Source organism: Stigmatopora argus, chromosome 5, assembly GCF_051989625.1.
Source record: "Stigmatopora argus isolate UIUO_Sarg chromosome 5, RoL_Sarg_1.0, whole genome shotgun sequence".
NCBI classification, from domain to species: Eukaryota; Metazoa; Chordata; class Actinopteri; order Syngnathiformes; family Syngnathidae; genus Stigmatopora; species Stigmatopora argus.
In genome coordinates this window covers 4,432,238-4,458,761 of record NC_135391.1, presented here as the reverse complement: position 1 = coordinate 4,458,761, position 26,524 = coordinate 4,432,238, and the positions used below count along the sequence as shown (strand labels likewise).

General features: G+C 42.1%; 4 protein-coding genes across 12 annotated transcripts in view; 1 reads left to right on the top strand and 3 right to left on the bottom strand.

The window, feature by feature from the left end:
* Positions 1-1,796: 1,796 nt before the first annotated feature.
* cabp1a (calcium binding protein 1a) lies at positions 1,797-15,097 on the bottom strand. Of its 3 annotated transcripts, XM_077601597.1 has the most exons (9): positions 14,948-15,097; positions 10,364-10,469; positions 8,921-9,782; positions 3,854-3,884; positions 3,622-3,765; positions 3,433-3,542; positions 2,283-2,357; positions 2,137-2,209; positions 1,797-2,058 (listed from the first exon to the last, which is right to left on the bottom strand). In XM_077601597.1, the coding sequence occupies exons 2-9, from the start codon at positions 10,447-10,449 to the stop codon at positions 2,033-2,035; spliced, it is 1,407 nt and encodes a 468-aa protein (XP_077457723.1). In that variant the 5' UTR covers positions 10,450-10,469; positions 14,948-15,097; the 3' UTR covers positions 1,797-2,032. The 3 variants fall into 3 exon arrangements, with proteins under 3 accessions (XP_077457723.1, XP_077457722.1, XP_077457724.1); XM_077601596.1 differs by lacking the exon at positions 14,948-15,097 and having other exon boundaries at positions 10,364-11,278; XM_077601598.1 differs by lacking the exons at positions 8,921-9,782; positions 10,364-10,469; positions 14,948-15,097 and adding an exon at positions 6,869-7,085.
* Positions 14,977-20,800, bottom strand: asphd2 (aspartate beta-hydroxylase domain containing 2). 3 transcript variants are annotated; one of them, XM_077601607.1, is made up of 5 exons: positions 19,718-20,800; positions 19,392-19,508; positions 16,142-17,264; positions 15,684-15,797; positions 14,977-15,116 (listed from the first exon to the last, which is right to left on the bottom strand). In XM_077601607.1, exons 3-5 carry the CDS (start codon positions 16,977-16,979, stop codon positions 14,986-14,988), a joined length of 1,083 nt encoding a protein of 360 aa, XP_077457733.1. In that variant the 5' UTR covers positions 16,980-17,264; positions 19,392-19,508; positions 19,718-20,800; the 3' UTR covers positions 14,977-14,985. The 3 variants fall into 3 exon arrangements, with proteins under 3 accessions (XP_077457733.1, XP_077457734.1, XP_077457732.1); XM_077601608.1 differs by lacking the exon at positions 19,392-19,508; XM_077601606.1 differs by lacking the exons at positions 19,392-19,508; positions 19,718-20,800 and adding an exon at positions 19,009-19,157.
* Positions 20,415-26,303, top strand: ggt5a (gamma-glutamyltransferase 5a). The gene is made up of 12 exons (XM_077601611.1): positions 20,415-20,649; positions 21,245-21,372; positions 21,460-21,555; positions 22,209-22,410; positions 23,065-23,225; positions 23,676-23,822; positions 23,902-24,026; positions 24,296-24,471; positions 24,555-24,646; positions 25,664-25,770; positions 25,884-25,994; positions 26,052-26,303. The coding sequence occupies exons 1-12, from the start codon at positions 20,480-20,482 to the stop codon at positions 26,196-26,198; spliced, it is 1,662 nt and encodes a 553-aa protein (XP_077457737.1). The 5' UTR covers positions 20,415-20,479; the 3' UTR covers positions 26,199-26,303.
* Positions 22,081-26,524, bottom strand: part of lrrc75ba (leucine rich repeat containing 75Ba) — a 49,371-nt gene continuing 44,927 nt past the window's right edge. Inside the window, exons 11-15 of one of the 5 annotated variants that reach the window (XR_013300414.1) lie at positions 25,438-26,160; positions 25,275-25,356; positions 25,029-25,205; positions 23,047-24,469; positions 22,081-22,161 (exon numbers count right to left, since the gene is read on the bottom strand). The gene's annotated coding sequence lies outside the window, so the exon portion shown is untranslated. Of the gene's footprint in view, positions 22,347-23,046; positions 24,470-25,028; positions 25,206-25,274; positions 25,357-25,437; positions 26,161-26,524 lie in introns of all 5 variants that reach the window. The other 4 variants (XR_013300413.1, XR_013300415.1, XR_013300416.1 and 1 more) reach the window with 4 other exon arrangements.

Genomic DNA, 26,524 nt, shown 5'->3' with positions numbered 1-26,524 from the left:
TGGTATATCTTGATGAAAATTGTTGAAACTTTAGCCATAATTGAAGTTCTGTCCTTCTTTTTGGTGACCTACTTTGATTTTTCACAGTCACAAATAGCCACCCACACAATACGGCTGCAATGTAATGACATTTATTTTTTTTGTACACTGCACTTGGCCAAACGTTTCTATTGATTAAAAATCCAAATGTGCATACTGAAAGGACTGATCTCTTTGGCATGCATAGACTTTTGCTTCAACACCACAGATTTGCAAGACTTTACCACAGCTACAATCATATTGACACTAACATTCGCTAAACACCGCCCACACACGCCGTTCCTAAAAAATTAAACAAAAAGCGTGACGTGAACCTGCTCCCGATCGACGAGGTACTCGGACGTTTGGTCGCCGGACTTTTGGTCGCCCGGACATTTGGTCGCCCGGACGTTTGGTCGCCCAGACGTTTGGTCGCACGGACTTTTGGTCGCACGGACTTTTGGTCGCCGGACTTTTGGTAGAACAGGTTCAAATTATGACAGAGAGGGGGAGAGTTCATACCTGTCAACCTCTGCCGATAACTGCCCTTATAAATGATTATTGATTCCCCTTACAAACCCCCAAAAAACCTTACAAACACCGTACGACTCGTACGGTGTTTGTAAGGTTTTTGGGGGGTTTGTAAGGGGAATCAATAATCATTTATAAGGGCAGTTATCGGCAGAGGTTGACAGGTATGAGAGTTTAGAGTTTAATATCTAAATACTGTTGAAACCAGCTCTCAAAATACTGTTGAAACGATCTAAATACTGTCTAAATACTGTTGAAACGATCTAAATACTGTTGAAACGATCTAAATACTGTTGAAACGATCTAAATACTGTTGAAACGATCTAAATACTGTTGAAACGATCTAAATACTGTCTAAATACTGTTGAAACGATCTAAATACTGTCTAAATACTGTTGAAACGATCTAAATACTGTCTAAATACTGTTGAAACCGTATTTTGAGAGCTGGTTTCTGGTTTCAACAGTATTTAGATCGTTTCAACAGTATTTTGAGAGCTGGTTTCAACAGTATTTAGATCGTTTCAACAGTATTTTGAGAGCTGGTTTTAACAGTATTTAGATCGTTTCAACATTATTTTGAGAGCTGGTTTCAACAGTATTTAGACAGTATTTAGATCGTTTCAACAGTATTTAGACAGTATTTGGATCGTTTCAACAGTATTTAGATCGTTTCAACAGTATTTAGATCGTTTCAACAGTATTTAGATTGTTTCAACAGTATATAGATCGTTTCAACAGTATTTTGAGAGCTGGTTTCAACAGTATTTAGATATTAAACTCTAAACTCTCCCTCTCTCTGTCATAATTTGAAACTGTTCTACCAAAAGTCTGGCGACCAAAAGTCTGGCGACCAAAAGTCGGGCGACCAAACGTCCGGTCACGGATCAGCGAGTACTTTGGTCATCTAGATTTCAGCTCGGACGGGAAATCAACCAAAAAAAAAAGCCAAGATGTGTTACATGAACTGCTCGCGGTGGGATCTCGGCGGTAACATTCGACAAGTTCACAGTTGTGTTTTCGTACATTTCGTAGTTTCGGCGATTCTTTAACGACGCTGGACAAATGACAGCTGGTCAAACACTTGATACAGATGAAGTATTGCTACGTGGGCTCCTTACCGAGACCCCGATGTCACAGAAAAGACGTCCCAAATATACATTTTTCTAACTCTAAGTTGAATCTACAGTTCTTCTCACATCCAGACAGAGCGATATTTTCTAAGACATTGGACGACGTCGAGACGAGACGGGACGTTGTCGAGTGAGAGTTAAAGTGCAAATAAAAAACAATATACAATCGTCAGATAGGCTACAACGAGTTCCGCCTCCGTCGGACTGGAGACGCTCGGGAAGAACACTTTTTGATTGAACGTTCGAGTCGTCGAAATTCCAATCCGGGCCACGATCGGAATCGGAATCGCTCGGGAAATCTTGGCCGGTCCTCGAGGAGCGAGCTTTCTCGTTCGCGATCGTTCCACGCGCTCAACGCGACATCATTCGTACGAACTCTGCCAGAGGAGAAAGAAGGCTCCCGATTTCATTGCGATCATCGTCGTCTATAAATAACGCAAGCCCGGTATTTTTACCTTCAAAGTCCACCAGGCCGTCGCCATTCAAATCAACCTCCCGCAGAATATCCTCCACTTCGTTCAGCCCCACCTGCAAAAGTCAGGCGGCGATGATCCGTAGCCATCTCAAAAAAAAAAAATACTCCACGTCGATGACATCTTACCTGATGACCCAGAAGCTTTCGCATGGCGTCCCGGAGTTCCGACGTACTTATGGCGCCGTCTCCATTGGTGTCGAACTAGCAGGCAATGCAAAAACATTGAAGCGCACAATTAAGCCAACCGATCGACTATAAAAAAAATGCAGTGGCGGGCCGTCAAGGCCTTCTCTGCTGGCCTAAGAAATATCTGAATCATATATTATATATATATTTGTCCATCAATACTTATTCAATAATTCCAAATGGTCTGTTAGCTTCCTTTCATTGCTTTTCCCCCTGGTTGCACTGCTTCCAGATGTGTTTTCATATTGAGGCATTTAACCAATCACATTTCAGCCATTATTTGTTGCCAGGGTCAGAAATCTGCCTCAAGGCCTTCACAATCAGTTCTGCAGGCTCTGCTGCATTAAACAAGCGTCGATAAGACTGTTGCTTTAACCAAATCAGATTTCGAGTTGGCAACACCACAATGCCTTCTCGCAGGCGTAGGGATACGTCATCGCTTTCACCAACTATGATTGGCTAGTGATTAGCCAGAGCTATCAAACTGTATCTGGAGCGAGCTGCACAAGCAAATATATTGTTGTGTTGATTTAAAGCCATTTTCAAGACGGACTATGCCAGAAATACGACAGGACAGGCTCGACTTTCAGCATTAGCTTCGATGGCAATAGAAAATAAAGAAGAAAGAAAGGAGGATGGATATTGTGTACAGTTAAAAAGGATTTTTGGTGAGTAAAATATGGCTATATTCCTAAATAATATTTCAATTGTGGGCCCGGTTCTGATATCTGAAAAACTCCAGTGTTTTGTATTTAATCACTAAATGCTGCTAGGAAGTGGATTTTACCCCATTTTAGTGCAATTTTTGCAGTTTCGCCATTGACGTCCATTGCTGTCTTTTCCCGGGGAAATCACCCCCCCTGGCCCAGTTGTAATGTCTGAAAAGCTCCAGTATTTGTATTTAATCATTAAATGCTGCTAGGAAGTGGTTTTTACCCCATTTTTTGTGCATTGATCTATTGATTATTTTTATGTGTCGCACCTGTAGAGGTTTTATAGCCATAAAATAGTTTTTGAGGGTTGGATTGATTCGTTGAAGGCGCTACGAGAAAATGCACGGACCGCCACGGAAAAACAACAAAATTCTTACCTCTCTGAAGGCCTCTTTTAATTCTTTGATTCCAATCATGTCCGCCGTTTCAGCGAGGAGTTTCGGGCCCATCAACTCCACAAAATCCTCAAAATCAACATGGCCGCCCACTTGAGAAAGACCAAAAACATTTTTTTTTAAATGACTCCCAAGTGAAAACTTCACAATACCATCAAAACCAGTTCTTACGGTTCATATTAATCTGCTGGCTCAATTCAATCAGCTCCATTTCAGTGGGCATGTATCCCATGGTTCTCATGCAGTTTCCAAGATCTTTACAGCTGATGAAGCCATCTTTGTCCTTGTCAAACTCTTTAAATGCATCCCGCAACTCTGTTTATCAAAAGACAGTATTCGTTTTCATTCCACTCCTTTGGGCCTTTGTTTTTGGCGACTTATTAATAAAGACAAATCAACTTACCATCCATTTCCTCTGGACGTAGCTCTCGGTCCTAGAAAGTCAACGCAATAAATCACGTGTCAGTACAAGTATAAACGAATCCAACATGACTGATGTCCAAACAAAGAACAACAATGATCTTTATAAAACGACATTTAAGATAGAACTCAAATACCGTAATTTCCGTACTATAAAAGTGCACTTTCAATGAATGGCCTTTCTCAAAATTGGTTTCATATATAAGGCGCACCAGATAAGATGTCGTAGTAGTAGTGGTGGCAGGTGTGGTAGTTATAGATTAGAACACAGGTGTCAAAGTGCCGGCCCGGGGGCCAAATCTGGCCCGCTGCATCATTTTGTGCGGCCCGAGAAAGTAAATCATGAGTTTCTATTTTAGGATCAAATTCAAATGATGATAAGATGTACATTACATTTCCTGATTTTCCCCTTTTTAAAATCAATCATTGTTTTCTTTTTTGTTTTTAGTTCAAAAAGCATTTAGTAAAATCTAAAAATAAATGTATACAAATATTTCCATTTTCCACTTTAAAAAAAAATTTGTTTCCATTTGAAATAAAAAACATGATTAAAAGACATTTTCCATTACTAAGAAAAAAAAAGCTCAAATAAACATTGCTTTAGATCTATAAAAACTGACTATTTAGGGCTTTTGAACCAGTTCTTTTAATCCAATTTAAAAAAAATAAAAAAATGGTCCGACCCACATGAAATGAAGTTGACGTTAATGCGGCCCGCGAACAGACCCGAGTTTGACACCCTTGGATTAGAACTTTATTTCATCCCGTATTCAGGAAATTTCTTGGTTGCAGTAGCAAGACAGACAAAAGACACAATACATTGTAGACCTAGGTAAGAATATACATGCACTAGATGGCGCTGTAGCAGTAGTAGAGGATTGTGTTATACATCAACAAGATGGAGCTGTGCTAACGGGAATTTCATACAATTATTAACCAATATTAATCCATATATAAAAGGGACACTGCTGGCTTTTTCAGAAAATTTAATTTTTTTCATTGCGCCTTATAGTGCGGAAAATACACTATTTTACATGGCATTGGCGTTTTTTCTGCCCGTTATGCAACAACATTAAAAGTAGACAAACAAAAGAATGTAAACACGCGTTCCGAATGATCTCGAGCCCAAAACCCCCACCCTAAAAATTTCTTGCTTACAATGAACGCAACCTTTAAAGGGCAGAGACGGGGGGCAGACATATCCCAGAAGTGACAGGGGTTAACAACACCAGAACAAAGTGTAAACACAACATTGAGGCATGACGCAAGTTTGGAGGCGTTGGAAACAACTAAGACGCGAGGAAACACAAGCGGGCGATTAAATATGGAACATCAGCACTTCCTGTCACGGCGGTGACGGAAGGGTCATCAAACGTCAGCACATCTAGTGACAGAATTTGGTTGGCCGCTTGCTCCCATGTAATGCATTCCAAACAGTCTTTGGATCATCATATGTACCGATAAAAAAATTAAAGTGCGCCAGCTTAATATATTGTCAGGTTATATTTGGAGTTTGGAACATTTCTGACACAATCGTAGAGAATCTTAACATACTGTTCTTGCACGCTAAGTAGCTTTACAGTATGTTCAGAAACTCACCAGATACTCTATTAGGTATGCATTCATAAAATCCTATTTAAGAGATACAAAAGATCACAAATTCAGCATTTTGTAAATTAAATGGTTCTCTTTTTTGGCTGATACTGTCTGACTAGTGTTGATTTAACATTGTGTCAATATGTGTAACTTTCCTATTTTTGGTTGTTTTTATTTTTTATTTTTAACATTCTATGTCAGGGTAAAATAACCCAAGCAAACATAAAAAGCAGTTTTTAAATGATGATATTGCTTCCATAATTATAAATATGGTATTTAATTCATGCTTCAGGTAAATACAATAACTCTATTATAAACAAACATTAATGTGCATATCTTTAAACATATGCACTTGGTAGTAAAATGCCGTTTTTACATGGTGATAATTATAAATATGCAATTTTTTGGACAAAATGTGGAAAAACTGGGTCGTTGTAAACTTTTGGTGCGGTGTAAGCAGTCTGTTTGACAATGTGTCAACATGAATAATATAAAAATGTTTGCTTTAATATAGACAGGTATTTGCACGTTTATGAGCCTTGTTTACAGTCAGCCATTGCATTTATTATATAGATGACGTGATTCCCTGTTCTTTTCCATTTTAAATTCATATCTTTAACACAGCGTAGTTGCATTGCCTAAGCCAATTTATACGATTAGGCAAGATGGGAACAATAATTGTAAAGTATTCTAATCGAGTGAGCCGGGCAAAAGAGGGTGACGTGGAGAACGTACACTATGAAAACAATTTAAAAGCATCGATAAAAGGCCTGCTGCCAAGTTTCCATTTAGCGCGCATTACGGTTTGCTCGGGGCAAGAAGAGTAAACATGTTTGGGAGCGGAGAAATAAAACATATTGCTATAACAACCTCATGAAGCTAACAAAATGACAACTGTGCTTGGTGATTGTAGTAGTAGTAGCAGTCATGGTGATTGTAGTAGTAGTAGCAGTCATGGTGATTGTAGTAGTAGTAGCAGTCATGGTGATTGTAGTAGCAGTCATGGTGATTGTAGTAGTCATGGTGATTGTAGTAGTAGTAGTGGTAGCAGCAGCAGTAGTAGTAGTGGTAGCAGCAGCAGTAGTAGTAGTAGTAGTAGTAGTGGTAGCAGCAGTAGTAGTCATTGTGATTGTAGTAGTAGTAGTGGTAATTGTAATAGTAGTAGTCGTTGTGATTGTGGTAGTAGTAGTCATTGGGATTGTAGTAGTAGTCATTGTGATTGTAGTAGTAGTCATTGTGATTGTAGTAGTAGTCATTGTGATTGTAGTAGTAGTAGTGGCAGCGGTAAAAGTAGCAGTAGTCCTTGTGATTGTATTTGTAGTGGTAGTGGTAGCAGTAATAGTAGTGATAGTAGTAGCAGTTACCATTGTGATTTGTAGTAGGAGTAGAATGGGACTCTTACCACGGTGAGGGCTGAATCTAAGCAGTTGCCCATACCAAAGGGAAAATACGGCATTAAAAAGGACCAGGAAGGCCTTTTCTCTGTAACATTTGCAGCTCGACCTTTGAGAGGGCTGTAAATTCTGGTTTCGACGAGACCCATGACGACCCAAAAAAAATCCAACGCCTTTTTGCTCTGTGAGAATAATAACTGTAAGCTTCACCACTGGTTGCGTCAAATGAGCGAAAGAAAAAGTCAGGCTGGGAAACAAACTAAGAAAGCAGACCAAGGATGGAAAGTGGAATACGCCTATTAAAGGGGCGGCGATCCTGTGTTTTCAAATGTTCCTCTGAGCAATCCACACAACTCAGAGTGGATGCTCAAATAAGCCACACAACCAAAGTGCCTAAAAATTGGGTGCTAAAACACACCACTGCCAATCAACGGATTTCGTGATGAATCCCTCGTCTTCACTAGCTTTCATTTTCCCTTCCAAATGGTCTATATTATTAATTCCCACCTTGCTTGCTGGTCTAGCCCCGCCCCCCAAACACCTGTCATCTTGCATCCCCTGCGGAAAAAGACAAGGTCACTCCGACCTACAGCAGACACGCTTCCTGCTAAGGAGCACGTACGCTATAGCAAAATGTTTTTCCACTACATTTTAGCGAATAAAAGTGCACTTAAAGGAGAAGCGAACACTGATTTATCCCTAGACTAAAAAGGTAGTGAATCAAAACCAGTCCAATGACTTCAGAAAGAAACGCCGAGCGCCGAATTGTCAATAAATCATGCAGGAAGTTATATTTGGCCGTGTACGGATTTGCACTTCGACGGACACATTTCCTCTCCCGCAGCACGATCTCTTCGATAGGAAAGGCTTTCATTCAGAAGGTCCGTAGGAGGATATATTACATAAGAAACCATTTTGGACAAGGATGGCCTGAAGTTTGTCCAAAAATGGTCGCATTTACACAATGTAGAAGGTACATTTGCATATTTGGAAAAAAACAAACCTAATGTTCGCCAAGTCTAAAGTTCAGGGCTGGCTTTATATGGTCTATAAATACATAAATCATCCATTCAATCATTTGTCCAAACCGCTTATACTCATAAAAGTTGCAGGGGGTGCTGGAGCCTATCCCAGCCAATCGTAGGGCACGAGGAGACAAAGAACAACTATTCAGGCTAGGGTCAATTTACTGTGTTTCACCAGCATGTTTTGGGGATGTGGAAGGAAACCGGAGTACCCGGAGAAAACCCATGTATGCCCAGGGGGGAATATGGAAACTCCACGCAGTGAGGACCAACTTGGCATCGAACCCGTGACCCCATAGAAGTGAGACCATCCCAATAATGTGACTTATACCCTGTGCACCGTGTGTACGGGTATATATTTTCCTCTTATAGTCCAGAAAATACGGTAATTCAGTGGTTGTGAATGTCCGTGACCGGACGTTTGGTCGCCCGGACGTTTGGTCGCCCGGGTGAATATAACTTTGAGAGCTGGTTTCAACAGTAGATATTTTGATATTAAACTCTCTCTCATGAATATGATTTTGAGAGCTGGTTTCAACAGTAAACTCTCTGTCATGTTGTCAAACGTCCAGGCGACCAAACGTCCGGGCGACCAAACGTCCGGGCGACCAAACGTCCAAGTACCGTGAATGTCTACCACTGCCATTGACTGCGATGGATGTCCTATCCTTTACGCCTGGGAGAGGCTGACAGCCAATGAGAATGATCACTGTCAGGCCTCCTTGTGGAAATGGATTGGACGTCTATTGGTGTCAATGGCATCAACGAGTTAAATGAGTATCCTATGAAGGGTAAATAACAATTTCCATCTTTTACTCACTACCACAGCACATACTGTGTGCCCTTATTGGGCAGTGAACGATGAACTAATCAGTGAAAATGAATTTGACGTCTACGTACTTTAACTCAATAATGAAGTATTTGTACTGTGTTACTCAAATACTGGGTTTTCTTTTTTTAAAAATTAAAAAAATGTGCTTTTGGCTCAATCAAGGTGAGAAAAGAATGAATAGAGCAGCTTCAAGGACCGCTTACCTGGCCAAAGAGTGAATTGAGGACAGTGCGAAGGTTGACGTCCGAAGCGAAAGAAGCGGCGCTGGATCTCCGGGAACGCCGCGAGGAGGCGCTGGACGGCGGTAGCGGCGGAGAGCTGGCGGACGGCGGCGGGGACCGACTGGCCCGGCCGCCGCTTTTGGTCAAAGCGGCACTCTTGTGCTGCTCCCGCGGTTCGCACAGGGGAGTAGTATCGTCCTGGTTACCCGAAAGAGGGGGCATCATCGGGAGAGGACGTGCTCGGTAACGAGGGCGAAGCTCCGGCAACTGCTCCGGCTCCGGTGGCAGAGGCTCCGCTTCGGGCTCACCGACCGCGGGCTGTCGCTCCTCTCGGTTGTGCTTCCTGCGGCGGTGGTGGTGTCGGTGCGCGCCGCGTTCCCTCACGTCGCGACCGGCCTCGGCTAGGGGCTCCGGAAGGGGGCCGTCAGGTGCTTGGGCTCGACACTTGACTCGCGTGGATTGGCCTCTGTCGCGGTTACCGGCGAGCGAAGGATGGCACAGCGGTCTCCGGGCGCTGACGTCGCTGCCCGCCGATAAGAGTGCCTCCTCGGCGGTTCCATTGCTCGGGCTCGGGGCGGCGGCAGAGGCTGCGGGACGGTGGTGGTGATGCGGATGGTGACTTCTCCGAGTCTCCACCGTGCTTTGGGGGATGTGCGGGGATCTTTTCGAGGAGCTTTTGAGCAACGAGGTGGTGGAGTCCGATGGTGGGAAGGAAGCGCTCATGGCTACCGATTTTGTTTCGTTCGTGGCGGTGGCTCGATTGTCGCCGTCGCCATCACGCGTCCGGTCTTCCTTTCCATTGTCGACCAGTTCTCGCCAGCTCGCGATGAGTGGCTGACAGCACCTGTTTCGGGCAGTGTGTGTGCATGTGTGTGCATGTGTGTGTGTGTGTTGGGGTGGCTACACGTGTATGGAAACAAATGAGGTCCATAAATCCGACTCACCTCGGTTCTGTTTTTACACGTTAATTCGTTTTTTTAAAAACTCAATTTAGTATATATATATACACACACATGTGCATTCACATTACGAGCTATGTAATTTTGGCTGCTTTGATGAAGTCAACCCCCTTACCAAGTGAATTTTTCATTGTACTATTAGTCAAATAAATGAAAGTTTTAAACATTTTATGTTGATGGACACATTTTAAAAAGGATGATCTAGCTATTTTATACACAATCAAATTTATATATTGAGAAAGACATTTAAAAAATGAATTAGCACAATGGAATCTAGCTATTTTATACAAAATCAAATTTATATATTGAGAAAGAAATTTAAAAAATGAATTAGCACAATGGAATCTAAGTTGATTTTGTATTGATGCAATTCATTTTTTGTTAGGTTCAACTTTTATCTTAAACCAAATGTTTCAAAACACATGAAAAGAAAACATTGTCTGCAATAAGTTTTAATTTACTTTACCTTAATGACAGTTCCGGTGAAGAAACGACCGCTGCTCGATTAATACAGCAACCAAAATTCTCCGACTCCTCAACATTCTTCACCATTTATTAGATGTACAGAAACACTTGAAAATCCACAAGGAAGAAATATATCATAAGTACTTTAAACAGAACTGCATAAAAAAATAAACAACAACAACAACATTGATGGATTAAAAAGAGTGTTAACATCCCCACCAAACTTGTTGGCTACTACTCGCCACAAAACATCATACGACAAATTCAATTTCAAAAGTAGTTTAGAAAGACTTTTGAAGGCACTGTCCTACTTTAACACATGCATCACTCAACATCTGCAAAGTCCACCAGAAATCTCCGACCGCATCGCTAAAACATTACAAAAACATCACCTCAACACGTCCAAGTCCTTGAAATAATTTCTCTCTGCAATTCTTTGCCACGTGGATGGCAACAAAAGTCATCAGCAGTGTCCTGCAATGATCCATTTGAACACCAGAGGTCGCAAAAGCCTCGAAAAACGTTTCCCGTCCCAAATGTAAACAATGTCGTTGTCCCATCGTAAAATCTAAACAACGAACTTCGATAACTAGCACGCTCTTCTTCGAAATGTCGACGAGCCACATCCATATAACCACATTTAAAAAGCGACAGCTCAATGTGAGCGCCATTGTTCTAAGACTTTGTAAACAGTGTTCGACCGCAAAAACACGAAGCTGTTTTCGATTACTCGTCGTGTGCAAAAAAATAAAATAAGGCCCTTTTAAACAGCGCATATACTGTATGATGTACAACCAGAAATTCAAACGCTATACAAAAAGAAGGACTTTTAAACCCACGACTGTCTGACATAACATCGGGAATTTTTATTTTTCGGTTGTGGGGTATGCCATAACTCCTAGAATAATGAAAAAAATAATAACTAACATAACAGAGCTTCCACGCACAATTGTTAATTTGGATAAAGCTTGTAATGATTCTCATTATTCCCTGATACTTTGATTTGACGTTCACAAGACCACTGAAAATGCCTCTAAAAATTAAAGTATTTCTCAAAATTGTGCCTTTTCAAACAGGATTTTTTTAATTTAAATTTATTTCAGATGAATAGATTCCCACTCTCATTGTAGCCTTACACCCAAAGTCTTTAACGTACTGCTTTACTTGGTTAAGTGGCACTTTACCAGCTTTGCTGAGAGTTGATACGCACATCACAAACCAAAATACAGTGGTACCTTGTGATACAACATGCTCGTGTTACGACGAAAATTTCGATCAAATAATTCGCATCGCGATACAATTAAAATTTCGAGATGCGACCAAGCCAGGTGGCCATGACATGAGAGGCTGTTTATCATTGTAGCGCACTGTCTTTTTTTGCCACATCTCTTTCGTGTATAACTACTATATCTACGAGGACTGAACGATTTATTCAGACGAGTTTCGACCAGGAAACGCACAACGCGCATGCGCGGGCAAAAAGAGGGCTTTCTGGGTAATGAAGTATACTCGTGCACACAACACCGATAGCCAATGGCACCCTTTCTCAGAATAAAACTTACAATCAATACGTGGGTAAGCTCAGCTATTGCATTTCCTGTTATTCTTTCTAAGGAAAGGAGCTCCCATGATCGCTCATTTAAACCTATTTCTCGTTGGCAAGTGGTCGTGCGTTATCCTATTGTGAGGACATTTGTGTGCATCATTTTCGGAATATTTTGAAGGGAATACAACAGCAAACAGTCCATCGATAGCTAACGTGAGGGTGGAGGCGTGGCAAACCGCCAACCCGGAAAATGAAGGTAACAAAAGATTAAGACAAAACTAGAATTCAGTTTTGTGTAAAGTTACATTAAACGTATGTTTGAGTGTGTCTGTATATATTTATCCAAGTTAATTTAAATTAGTTTGTTCGTTTACAAGTGCCGTGGATAAAGTCCCCCCGAACTTCTCTGTCTCCCCTCCGCTAAATGCGTCTAATTTTACATCTATTAAACACATTTTATTACTATTAAACCACTCGTTATTTATTTCTTTGTCAATATATGGCGAATTAGAAGAAATAAAACATTTTTTCCAATCCAATATCCTGTTTTTGGTGTTTTTTCAGAGGGTTGGAACGAATTAATTTGTTTTCAATTCATTTCAATGGGAAACGTTCGCTGGAGTTACGCAAAGCTCGACATACGATCTCAGTCTCGGAACGGATTACGATCGTATCTCGAGGTACCACTGTATGTTCATTTCTTGGGCAGCAAAAACAGGAAAGTTCAGTCTGATTTTATGTCAGACAGTGAGGGAGAAAAGGCATTTGTGCTTTTTCGTATAAGCTGTAAACCTTTATATTTCAACTGTAAGTATGGATTAAAGTCACACAAACATACTGTAATATTGTGTGTTAGCATGTCATGCATAACATAAAATAAATAAGAGAGATCTTCATCCGTATTTTACAAAATCTACCAAGTGCAATCAGCAGTTTTTAAAGCGGTGAATGAATTCATAAACTCAAGACGACACGATAGTTACAAGCACTGAAGTCCAAAAGACTTTTTTTCCAGCTTTCAACTCAGTTCAGTTCCTAAATATGTACAATACAAATATAATACCAAATACAATCCAATTGCCGTAGTTTAGCAAACTTAAAAAGAAATTTCACCTCCATTTAAATCTGTTTAGTTTGAGTCATCCAATTCAAGAAAAAAATAAGTGCTTATTCAACCACGTCTTGTAAAATGAGGATTTGGAGCAAAATAAACGGCAACGGTTGCAGGAGGGATGACCTCAGCTGCAATATTTTTGTAAACATTCAGGTAATGGCTAATGTGTATCGAACATATTTACGGAAATATGTAACACAAGCCAGCACTTTAAGCCACTGGAACGAGATAGTGTATGGTACTCGGACGATTCGCCGAAAGACGTTTGGCCGACGGACGTTTGGCCGACGGACAGTTCGCCGAAACGGGATTCGCGCGCTCGCCCCGCCCCCGGATCGCGTGTGTACATGTTTTTCAACCTCGGCCCAGGGGCCGTATACGGCCCGTTACAGATAACATTCATTTAGGAATAACAAGGGCATGTACTGCCCCCCGCTGGACATATTTCTAAATACAAGTACGTACTACAATGTGCTGCCAATTTTTTATATTTTTTATTTTATCCTTGCGTTTAAAGTAGTAGCCATTTGGAGATCACGCAGAACAGTACGTGACAGAAGAAATAGAGAAAATAAAGTAGTAGTAACAGTAAGTACTACTGTAATGAAATTGTAAATCCAGAAATCCTACTCCAGAAAACTTACACCAGCATAGAAAACGTTGAGATTAATCTTTGAATTAAGGTTCTCGGCAAATCATTTTGAATATATTTCCTAAAATAGTGGGAAATTATTTAAAGTTAAACTAGAAGTAAAAGTGTGTTCCATGGCATTTTCAGGTATTGTTCTCTAAGACCTTTAGTCTGTCCAAGGCACTTAGAATTTCGCACAAGTCTTCTAGTGTTGTTTTTTCTCAGTGTCAGACATCAATCCCCAGCTTTGATTGTAGTACGTACTTGTATTTAGAAATATGTCCAGCGGGGGGCAGTACATGCCCTTGTTATTCCTAAATGAATGTTATCTGTAACGGGCCGTATATGGCCCACGGGCCAAGATTGAAAAACATGTACACACACGATCCGGGGGCGGGGCGAGCGCGCGAATCCCGTTTCGGTGAAACGTCCGTTCGGCGAACTGTCCGTCGGCCAAACGTCTTTCGGCGAATCGTCCGGTCACGCGAGCGTATGAGTCCGAGATCTAAAGTAATCATTTCCGATCGCGCGTTACAACTCAGATTTTGACAGATTACAGCAGAGGTGTCCAAACTCCGGCCCGCCGTCCATTTATTATTGTCCTACAGCAAATATCTTTGAATATGCCCCGCACAAAAAGCTTAAATCCCACCTACATTTCACTTCTCAGCGTTGACACAAGGTGGAGCTGGTCACTTAAACCATGCGTTAGCAACATGACCTTCAAATGAATGTAGAAAATGTTGTAGCACGTTTTCAGAAGTGTAAATATATGTATTTTGGAATATCTTTATACCTAGGGATTATTTGTTTTCTTTTTTGTAGCCCTTAAATCATTCGCTTCAAATGACAGCTAAAAAAATCAAATCCATTTCAACTTGGAAAGTTGGCATTGAGTCATGTCTCACTTAAACGTCCATTCCATTTTGACTGGAATGGTTGGCAGCGATCAAATGATCAATGAAAAACACTTTCCCTGATTCTGGTCGTCTATTCAACAAAAGTGGAAGAATTTCAAGTTAGGCTTGCATCCTTTGATTTTTTTTTTAAACGGTCCCTCAGAGAAAAGAAAAAGTTTGGACACCCCTGTCTTCGATCCTCACCGTAAATATTTGAAAATGTGCCGCTTTGTGCAGTTGTTTAAAATTGAATTAATATTTCTTCAGGTTCTCAAATGATCTCTGCAAGATTGGAGAAATAATTTGAAGCACACAGTGTATGTGAAAGCTGATTTTGAAAAGAGAAGAACCGAGAACCGCCTTGGAAGTTCAGCAGACACATACACAACTTCTACCTCTTGTGCTTGGACACGATTCTTCTTCACAGGTTCACCTATTTGCCGTCCTTCTCCTCCAAGCGCCCGGGAGTGAAAATGTAGTCCAAGGCTTGTCTCTCAGCGGCGGCAACATTGGGGTGCCAGAGGTCCACCATGAAGACCACCCTGATGCCGTCCTCTGCAGTTCCTACAAGCGTAAGCGGAAAAAAAAGTCATCCCAAAACATTTAGTGGCTTGTCAAGGTTATTTAGAAAATACACTGTGCCATTCCGGATATTCATTGACAGGATATTTAAGAAATTCTGTGGAAATGAGAACAAAATAAAAGATGCCAAAGCTAGAAAGAAAACCCGGAAGCCCCGTTCTTAGCTACTCAAAAGGGGAAAAAGAGAAGATGCCAAGCTAACGTCGCATTGTAGACGCAAATGCAATATTTCTCATCATGTTTCGGCCGCCAAATTTTTGTTGTCATCTCTAATACAAGCAGTTTACAACCAAAACACAATTGTTGTGCTATTAAAAAAATCTCTTTTGAAAAATGGATGTTTAACAAATAAAAGATTGAGTGTACACACTTAGAGAAGGTGAAGAAAGTCAATCACTCGTCTATTAGGATCCGACAGACGTTTTTGGCCACCATAATAAATATCAACTCTCTACGTTGCATGGTTTGGACAAACGTAGCGAGAGAATCTTAACATACACACACCCATAAATCACGCTTTATAAGGATTATAGATGAAACCCTTCTTACCCTCATGGAAAGCCCTGTGGAGGAAGGAGTCATCAAACAGCAGACAGTAGCCCTCAGACCAGCACTGTGGCTCTCCACCAACTACAAGCTCACAGGTTGGTGGAACACGCAGACCTGTCAGTTTTTTTTTTTTTAAAGCATAAATTCACAATTTTAGTAAAGACCAAGGACCATGATAGAAAACTACACGATTTGTGTAAAGGACCTAATTCAAGATTGAAATTTTAATTTAATTCCAATGTATTTTGTTACTCTCTTAAACAGTGTTTTGATTGCATTAATAAGAATTCTGCAATGTGTATATGTCCATATTCCCTGTATTGGAATTTTAAAGGATGGCATAGAGTAGGTGATACATTTTCTTCAGTCGTCTACTTTCCGCGACTGAAAAATGTCAGAATCATTTTGCAAGCCATCTGCCGCCAAGCGTTTTGCTCCCCCCTGCCCAACCTTCTTACCCAAGTGACAGCGTAGCCGCACGTTTGTCGGACCGTAATGTTCGGTGATCAGAGCTCCCGGAGACAGCACGGAGAAGCAGGCGTTTCCGAAGACGTTATTGGCGATGAAAGTACGCAGCTGGCCCAGCACCCTCCAGGCCCGTGGACACCTCCTGGCATTCGGTACCAGAGGTGTGCCTTGGTTGACTAGGTAGTAGGTCCACCACTGGCCACGGGGGGTGTTGTTAGCCTTCCATCCGGGAGGTAGGGGAGATCCCCCTTGGGCCGGGGGTTGATTGTAGATGCTCTCGAACTCGGCCAGGAGGGTGGGGAAGCTCTGCTCCAGGAGTTCCACGTCGTGTCTTTGAATTTCCCGGGAGAAAAACGGAGCCGACGGTAGGTCGGGGAGGAAAAAGACTTCGGGCCGCTGGATGGCGGGCCTGCTTTTAAGATAGCGGCCTTGTTCGCGAACCCCTTTGTGCACCCTGCCCATGCCGGACCAGGTGTAGCGTTTGGCGTATTCCTGCAGGCTGTGATAAAGCCTCTGGTTCAGACTCTCTCCGGCGCTGGTGCAGCGGAAACACTCCGAAGACTGGCAGAAGGCAAAGCCGTTCTGGTCTTCCAACATGGAGCCGGACTTCCCCTCGCCCCTGTTCCGGCAGTCCGAGCCCACGAATCCCCCGACCCTGCCGGGTCCTCGCGAGGGAGCGGGGCGGTGATCGCGGCCAACCCTGTAGCAATACCACAAAAACAGGAACAGGACACACCCCACCGTGGCACAAGCGCTAGTCTCGCAGTCTCTTACGGACTGCATTCCTCCGGCCAGCATCTCCCTCACGCTCTCTAGCGACCATTCCATCTGGGCTCTGCTACGCAAGAACGAATCTCACGGAAGATACGGAGATGCCGATAGGAGTTAAGTCTTGGTCTGGTTTGGGAACGGCATCGAAAGGCACGAAAGGTCTGGCGTGAAACGGCTGCTTCCCCTCCCGTCTTGAACGGAAACAGTCAGTTGTGATTTCATCGGACGCCCTCAGTCTCCAATCCTAACATTTCAAAGCGACGCCCTCGCAGAGCGTGCTTTCGGGCTGGTGGTGATGGCGCCGCTCTTTCTCCCGTTCTATCTTGCAAATGAAGAGAGACGCTGAAAAACAGGGACAAGCGAGAAAGAGGAATGAGAAGGAAGTAGCCCGCCTCTGGCATAAGGTACAACAGTTATTGCATCTTTGCAGTCTCGGGAACCATCGACTGTTTTCTGTGTAATCAGCAAGGACCAATTTTGTGATTGTTGGTCGAATACAGCAGCTTACATAATCAAGACAATCTCATTTCTAAGCTCGTGGCTTCACGACAGATCACCCAATCTATTTACTTTTAAGAATGAACAGAACGGTGGAGCGGCGGACATGCGCTTAGCACATTGGGGTTCCTGTTTCGGTGCTCGGGTAGGGTTTCTATCCTTCTTTTGCTTTCCCAAAACATATTTCCGTGGTTGATCCATAGTTAGGAATTTAAGTGAGAGTCTAATATGCACTTTAGGACAAGCCCAACGTAACCTAGCCTTGGGCTAAAGTAAGCTTCAGCGGACCCACGAACCTCGTGAGGACTAGCTGGAGAGAAAATGTACGGACAGAATAAAATGTGAAAAGGTAAGCGAGTCACAAATCAGCAACATAGTGTTCAAGCATTTCAAGATGCGCAAGCGCCAAACGACTCAGTCACCAACCATGCTGTCTCTGTGTGTGGATATAAATCACAGAACATGAAAGACTTTTTTTTTTTCTTGCACCCCCTACGGATAAAACCGCACTGCAGACCCTGTAGCGACTGAATCAAACCATGAGTCATTGGCACATGGCTGAATTTAAGCCTAATGTCTCCCTGAGTATCTCCTCCCTTGGTACCCATACACTGACAAACAATAACATAAACACTTTAAATGCACAGACTTTTATGATTGAAACCCAGTAAGAGCTGCAAGATGCTCTCAGAGAATGAAAGTCAGATGAAGTCTTTGTAATTTCTCTTTGGGGATGAAAATAGCCACAGTAATAAACCAACAGACAAAACCTGCAGGCATGGGCGGATCCAGAAACAATATTGATGTGGTGGCCAGAAGGGCTGGGGGACAGTTTTAGGAGGCAATTATTTCATGATGGTATATTACCAAATGTGATTTGGCTTTTTTTCCCACTCTGAGTGCCAAACACGCCTTGTCCATCTCCTTCGCCCTGCGATTGGCCAGCCACCAATTCAGGGCGCCTTCCCAACTACTTCTCACTGTTGGCTGAGATAAACCCCAGCACCCTCCTGACGTCACCTCAGTCAGTTAGTGGAGTTTTGTACTCGTTAATGTCAAATTAACCGGAGCTCTTTTCTCATGGGAGCCATTTCGGGTGGCTATTGCCCTCCGATGCCACCCTGGGAAATCCGCCCATGCCTGCATCTGTGTATGTGGTTAGATTTCCCCCAGAAATGGTGGGATAATCCTTCTGACAGACACACCCACACCCACCCACGGAATCCCGGGTGGTAGCATCGAACCACAGTATGACACACACACACCCAAACCATAAAAACCACAACATTCACTGGTCGTGTAGCCGTCAACATTTTTCTTTTCTTGATCTCCCCCTACCCCTTGAATGATCGATATATTAAATATTAATCCATGCATCCATACCTGCTCAACGATCAGATTGCGACCAAAGAAGAGCATAAAATAAGGCACACAGGTGTTTCCTTCCAACCAAGCTGTGCACCACTGCAATGCAAGCGGACGGATCCCACTCGACATTAAAATAAAAACATTTGTTTTCGAAAAGCGCGACGGAATTCCGAACGGGAAAACACAGCACTTATGTTTAAAATAGAAAATAGGCTCTTACCGACAATTGGACACTCTTCCTTTGTGTCGAACACCAGCAGACATGCTAAATTGGATTGTAAATGCTAAAGCTTCACTGGGAAAGACCCATTGTAAAGAAAATTGGAATGCATGCAACTACATCCGGTTTCACCTTTCAAAATAGACGACTTTCGTCGCTCTATTTCAGTTTCGAGTACGGGTTTGCTATGAGGTCTCTAACTAGAATGCCTGCAGAGTCGTCACCTTAAGTATGTATTTAACTCATAGTAATGATTGGATGAATTAACTATTCATTAATTGGAGCTCATTCTTGACCTAAACAAACACTGTTTACAACTCATTCACAATGAAAACTAGTACACTAGTAAACTAGTATGACGCACACGAGGAACTTTACAATACCTCAATGGTCTCCATGGGTCTGAGTGTGCATGGCTGTCCGTCTCCTTGTGCCCTGCGATCGGTTAGCCACCGATACAGGGTGTCCCCTGCCCCTGGCCCAAAGTCAGCAGGGATAGGCTCCAGCACCCCCCGCGAGTTATAAAGTGGATAAAGCGGTTCAGAAAATGAAAATATTTATATTCATGTTAATGAACATATATATGTAAGATTGTAGCCGAGGGCTAATTTCCATTTATAGTCCATTGTGTAGGTTGAAGACAAACGATCACACATACTAGACACGCACGCACACAACCACAAACACAGCAGATTTAGACAGTTCTCACCCTATTTCACCACTTGTTCTTCTATTTTTGGATTTTATCTTGTGCGCTCCATATGATTTGCTGTGCGCGGAGAAGACGAGAGTAGCGCGCAATTGCGCACGCGCGCAGCTTAGAGGGAACATTGGACATGATGCTTTGTTTTTCTAGAAAAAAAAAGGGTGAGAAATCAAGGTTCGGAATTCTTTAAAAATAAAACACATTTATGTAATGGGCCAAGGATGGTAGTAAAAAGAAAAGAAGCTTGTCATAAAATAAGTGACGTCCTTGGGGCCCCAATAGAAATCCTATGAACATCTGTGGAAAACAAAGACAAACGACTTTAATTATATAGCGGCTTTCTTAGGCGTCAAAGCTAAAAACCACCTGGAATGCCCTCCCTTTTACCCTGAGAAATGTGGGAAATAGGTTCCTTTTGGTTTTGTAGTACAGTTCATTTCAGATTGCACCATTTTCAGTCCAATTTCCTATTTCCAGACATCCAAAAATACACATTACCAAATGAATTTTAGTCAGCTGTCTGCCAGACCATTTTCTAATGTTTTTGCCTGCCATTTCCAACAGAATTCCATTAAAATGACTCCTCAATTCCCAATTTTTGCTCCCCCTCCGACTCTCCAAGCAGAGGTGGAGCCTGACTCATTTTATTTTATTTTAAACCAGAGATTTACTGACACCCCACATTCACACCAGCAGACATTGACGCTCACGCATATTAGATCATCCTAAATTTATGAAGAGACCAATCAAGCTTGGCAGGGAAGGATGGCCAAGTCCAAGAGGCAAATTTATGCATGCATCACACTAATACTGCTTTTCTGCATCATTGTCCTGACTGTGTGCATCATCAAATTTACCAAGCGGGGATGTCCACCAGATTCTTTTTCTCACGCTGCAGTTGCTGCAGACACTGGCACATGTTCGCAGATTGGACGGTAAGTCAATTATTTTCTCTTTACTTTAATCAAAGGGCCAATCGTCCACCCCAAAAAACTGAACTAACGGAATAGAAAGCACTTGAACTATTTTTTTTTATCCATACAAATAAATATTCCATACAAACAATAGTGTCCAACTATATCAACTACATCGGCATTGAACAAAAAATAAGATACATAAGAAAGTTGGAGTTTTTTTCTTCAAGGTTGGGCAGGCCAATCAAAAAATGTCTAAAAATGATTTTTGATGGTGGTTCAACTTTTGCATTGATAAAAATGGTTAATGATTATAAGAATAAACGGATGTCAACAGACTGTGCGGGATTCCTTCAGAATAAAAGCCTGGGAAATAAACGCAAGGATGTCTGTCACTAATTTGGGATTAAAATAAGAATCACAAATATGAGCTATTCGGCAATTAAACCACTTCCGGGAGAGCTAAACTGTCCCGAGATTGCAATTTTCAACTTTACTATTATTAAGATAATTATTAATATTACTATATAATAATAATTATTATTATTATTATTATTTTGAAATAATCTGCATTCCCTATGCACAACCTGAGGTAGGCGTGATTGTTATTTTTCAGGGACATGCTTGAAAAAGGAGGTTCGGCTGTAGATGGCGCCATTGCCGCGCTTCTCTGCACTTCTCTCCTGAACCCTCAGAGTTTGGGCCTTGGGGGCGGAGCCATATTCACAGTGATGGATAGCACTGGTGCCTAGCCTAGCACAATCACTCGTGCATTCTTCTCATTAAGCCTAGATCCCAAGTGAAAGCGTCACTTCTCTTCTCTTTCCCAAGGCAAAGTAAAAATCATCAACGCCAGAGAGCGTGTCCCCGGGAAGTACAAAGTTGACACATTGAAGTCCTGTCCCAACCCCCCTCGCTTCTTGACAGGTACTATTTTGTTTCTAAAATAAATAAATAAATTCACGAATCACGATATTTCATTCCCTGACAAATTGGTGAAGGAAGCTCTTTAACTCATTTTAAAATGAACTTTAAAATAAAGATCCACTGACTTGCGTGGGTTTTCTCCGGGTATGAATGTGATTGGTCATCCTTTGTCTCCTTGTCCTCTGCGATTGGCTGGCTTCCTCACCCCCCAAGACCCTTCGGGGGTTAAGCAATACGGAAAATGAACACATGTTGACCCTTTCCGGTCTTTTAATTTGAAAAATGTAAATATATTTAATAAATACACGTTCCAAAGAAAAAACTTTGAGTATGATTGTTCATTTAGTCGCCCCTAAAAAAAGAATGGTAGCCATATTTACAAACTGATCACATGATCTAGATTTTTTTAAAATAAGTCAGGATGTCACATTTGGGATATAACAAAACTACTAAGTTCCAATTGAACGGACTAATAAACAAAGCAGTCTACAAAAGGAAGAAAAATGTACTACAGTAATATCTCACCGACTATTTCGCCTTCCGATCCTAAATCCAGAACAGAATAATGTCATAACCTGAGGGTGGTCTGCTGTAAAATAATGAAAACTGAAAGGAAAAAAGAAAAAAGTTATCTTGCCTGCTTTGTATTTCAGTGGCGCCCTCTCCAGGTAGCATGTGGATTGGCATCCCAGGAGAACTCCGTGGTTACGAAGAAGCGCACAGGCTTTACGGCAAGTTGCCATGGGCAACCCTCTTCCAGCCAAGCATCCAGTTGGCCAGACAAGGGTTTCCTATTCCAAAAATCCTGGGTCAATACCTGCCCGCGACTATTTCCAACGAATCGCAGCCACTTCGGTAGGCTCCGCCTCCAACGCGAAGAAGCACCTACACACTACATGGTGACTGAATGCATGTTAAGCTACAGCTTTTGCTTTGTACGTATCATTTAGGTGTCAAAATACAGGACAGTGGTACCTCTACTTACAAATGTTTCAACATACAAATCTGCCCGGTTACAAAACACTGATAGGTCAATTATTGTTCCAGGATACAAAACCATAAATGAGGTAAACCATTGAACTGAACAAGAAAATACTTTAAGACTTGACGTAGACTTTGTTAGGTTTGTCATTGTACTGGATTAATAACATTTTATATTTTTGCTCTTTTTTGCATACCATTCCATACATATTTCATCTGAAATTGGTATTTATCAATTTTAAAGTGTTTATAGAGGCTAGTATTTAAGATTGTGGAACGAATTATGCTGATTCAATGTAAAATATGCCTCTACTTATAAAAAAAATTCTAGAACCAAATATTTTTGTAAGTAGAGGTACCACTGTACTAGAAAAAGCTGTGTCTTTGGCCCCCTGTATATTTGTGGTTTGATGCTCACAAAGTCACGTACTGTACCTAATTATAAGATTCATTTTTGTTCACATTGTACATTCTCCATGCAATGTCCATATTATAAATTGTAAAAATTACCGCTTTTACATCCTGTAGTGAGCTGTTCTCAGATGAAAGTGGAAAGCTGCTGCAAATGGGGGACACCGTCAAATTTGAGAGGCTGGCCGACACTTTGGAGACCGTTGCAAAACTGGGAGCAGATGCTTTCTACACTGGGAAAATCGCAAAAGATTTAGTCCGAGACATACAGGAGGCAGGTATTGTTGGCTAATTAAATGAAGCATTTAACCTTTCGGCCAAATGCAACAAAAAATGAGGAAATTAAAGGATAGGATGCTGTCAAAACAAAATAAATAACAAAATCTAAGCAAAACAGGTTGCAATTACACCACAGGAATCCCTCTTATTTAGCTTTTGGAACATTATAAACCCATTTATTCAATCCCGGGTTACATTGAAAAAATAAGAAAATAAGTAAAATAAGCACCATCAGAAAGGTACTTTCTAGTTAAAGTGCGTGTGTTCACCCATTGATTTGTACTCAAAGGATACTATATACTGCATTTCAGTTTCCTTTTTTAGTTATATACGAACATAAAATAGCCACTATTAACCAAGCTAAGGGTTCAAGCTTGTTAAAGAGGCTATTTTTTAAAAATAAAAACATTTTACTCACTTGACTGACGCACTTGTTCCTTTGTTTTCAGGAGGGGTCGTAACGTTGCAAGACTTGGCGTCCTACAGACCAAGCGTTCTTGACGCGTGGACTATTCCTTTGGGGGAATATCAAATGTACACGGCGCCACCGCCTGGAGGTGGCAACATCCTAAATTTCGTCCTTAACATCATGAAAGGTGACTTCAAATATGGACTTACTGACAATTAAGAAAGAGCAGTAATAGCAAAACTTTTGTTTTGTTTGGTTTTTGTTAGGATACAACCTGAATCCAACATCCCTGAGCGGTGAACAAAAATCATTGTTTTATCACCGCTACGTGGAAGCACTCAAATTTGCAAACGGGTTAAAGAACTATTCCAATGATCCACTATTTAGCGCAGTGAGTTAACACCATACATTTTTCACAATGTGCATAAAAGTCATCTTAGGAAGTCAGGACGTGAATAGCTAACGGTTCGATAGCGTGTTCCGCGTTAGCTGCTACATAAGAACGATCCATCGTCAAGTCAGACAATCCCAATTAAAAACAAGACTAGAAAAAAGGAAGTCGAAGAGTGAAGGACTACATAGATCTTAAAAATAAAAGAACAGTTTCAAGTTTAGTACCTGTGACACGCCCACAATGTTTTTGTCTCCCGGCTGACTGAGAACATCACCAAGGACGGCCTCGCCGATCACGTCCGCACTTTAATCAGCGACCGAGGGTCACGTGACCCGCAGTATTACCACACGACACCCTACCTGGAGAGCACGGGGACCACGCAAGTCTCGGTTCTGGCCGAGGACGGTTCCGCCGTGTCTGTCACCAGCAGCATCAACCACCTGTCGGTATTCCAAAAAACCCAAAATGTCATCGGTTATCTTTCTACTGTGGACGTGAATTGTTTTTCCTTCTTTGTTTTCTCAGATTTGGCTCAAGAGTCTTTTCGAGCAGAACCGGAGTCATCCTCAACAGTCAGCTGTGCGACTTCTGCCAAAGAGTTGATAGCTTAGTCGCAGGTGGGACTTAATGTCAACATTATGACACATTCGCCCTGTTGGGTTCAGAAGAAACCCAAAGATAAGCTGGTGTGCGTCTTTTGGGCTAGTGTGGTTACTAATCTGTAAAATTCTGGGGCGGAGCAAACGGTGGGCCCAAGACCTGGTGGTCTCGGATCCATTCCAAGCAAACGATTATGTGGGGAAAGTGACCACACCGTGTTCAAACAATTTCTGAAATTGCGCACCCTTTAGCACTTAGCGCCCTTCCCTCACCACAGGCATTATGGGAAATGACGTTTGGTTAGCATCGCAGTTTGTATTTAGCAGTAACCAATTCAAGTGAACAAATACGTCGAAAAGTGACTGTACTGTGCTTCGGAACACTTCAGGAATCACGCACCTTTTAGCAAGTAATGGGCTTCTTTCACCACAGGCATGATGGGAAACGGCGTATGGTTAGCATCGAAGTCTGTAGTTAGCAGGATGTCGGCTAACATGAGTCAGGGTTCGACGAGGAGACGGACTGTTTAGTTGATGTTGGCCAGTGGAAGACAGAAATACAATGCTGGATGTGCTTCTAATAGTCCAGGAAAATGTATTTTAAGAAAAAAATGATGATTCTAAACGGATGAATGAACAAATCAACCTTTCTTGTCACATTGGCATTCCGTTTTCCTCAAGCCATTGGAAGGAGACGCTCCAAAACAACACGGAGTGCCAACACTGTCCTGAAAGGTCAGAATGATTGTCAGTTGGCGTAAAAACACAATCAGATGGACATGATATGGCGGGCTTACATTCAAGCTAACCTTTGCGCCAGTCGAAAAATGTCATCGTCAGTTCATTCCCCCATAGAAAAAAAAATAAAGCTGACGTGCTCCATGCAATTTCTAGGCTATAAATATTGAGTAGCGCAGCTGCGATTCCCAATGACGGCCGCTGATTGCATTTGCAGAAGGCGCGCCCGTTATCTCCACCCGCTATCGCGCCGAGGAATCCCAATGGCGGCTGTCGAGGCTTTTGTTGTCGTTGCAGGGGACCAGCCTCCTTCATCCATGGCTCCGACTGTGCTCAAGTCCAAGTCAAAGGTGCTGGTTATTGGCGGCACAGGTGGCAGCATGATCACCACCGGAGTGGCCTCGGTGCGCGTCCATGCTAAGCGTCGCTAACAATGCCCTCGTTGCCCTGGCGGCTAGCCCGTTCCTGTTCTCTGTTGGCAGTTGTCCTCTGGCTGAGGTATAATTATGATTTTCAGGCAATTATCAACAACCTGTGGCTAGGAATGAGCCTTCGGGAGGCAATCGCCGCTCCGGTTCTTTACGTCGACTCTGAAAATGCGGTGACGTTCGAAGGCAACTTTGACAAGGTAACCACTCCAAGGCGGGCTTTTGGCCCGAATCATGACGAGAAAAACCTCTTTCAGGATGTCATCGAGGATCTGAAGAGTCTGGGACACATCCACAAACCCATCAAGAAGTTTTTCAATGTGGTCAATGCGGTGGAGAAAGACGGGCGGTGCATCAGTGCGGTGTCTGATGCGAGGAAAATGGGGAAAGCAGTTGGTTACTGATGCCAGGCATCGGTGAACATGGAGAGATTTCACTATACAACATCTATAGTTGAATGTTACATTGCTACATAAAAACGAATCGAGCAAAATATAGAACGGCTTGATCTCAAAATACAGATTAAAATAACTTTAAATGGAAACAGTGCCTTTTTTCGACCATTTGTTGTATGCCTTAACAAATAGATTATTGCTGCGGTTTTAAAATTGGGAGATATACAATACTAGATTAGGATATATAAGGTAATTTTGAAAGAAAGCATCTCATTCTGTTCCTACAGGATGAATGAGCTACAAAATGCCCATCAGGCAGAACCAAGATCGGAACT

Coding starts and splice junctions, on each gene's coding strand:
- cabp1a (XM_077601597.1), bottom strand. CDS start 10,449: ATGGTGAAGAATGTTGAGGAGTCGGAGAATTTTGGTTGCTGTATTAAT. Junction 3,766..3,853: donor ACGTCCAGAGGAAATGGATG/GTAAGTTGATTT, acceptor TTTGATAAACAG/AGTTGCGGGATGCATTTAAA. Junction 3,543..3,621: donor CCAGCAGATTAATATGAACC/GTAAGAACTGGT, acceptor GTCTTTCTCAAG/TGGGCGGCCATGTTGATTTT.
- asphd2 (XM_077601607.1), bottom strand. CDS start 16,979: ATGGAATGGTCGCTAGAGAGCGTGAGGGAGATGCTGGCCGGAGGAATG. Junction 15,798..16,141: donor GCGGCTACGCTGTCACTTGG/GTAAGAAGGTTG, acceptor AAAAACTGACAG/GTCTGCGTGTTCCACCAACC. Junction 15,117..15,683: donor CCACAGGGCTTTCCATGAGG/GTAAGAAGGGTT, acceptor TTACGCTTGTAG/GAACTGCAGAGGACGGCATC.
- ggt5a (XM_077601611.1), top strand. CDS start 20,480: ATGGCCAAGTCCAAGAGGCAAATTTATGCATGCATCACACTAATACTG. Junction 21,373..21,459: donor CACAGTGATGGATAGCACTG/GTGCCTAGCCTA, acceptor CTCTTTCCCAAG/GCAAAGTAAAAATCATCAAC. Junction 24,647..25,663: donor AGTTGATAGCTTAGTCGCAG/GTGGGACTTAAT, acceptor TTGTCGTTGCAG/GGGACCAGCCTCCTTCATCC.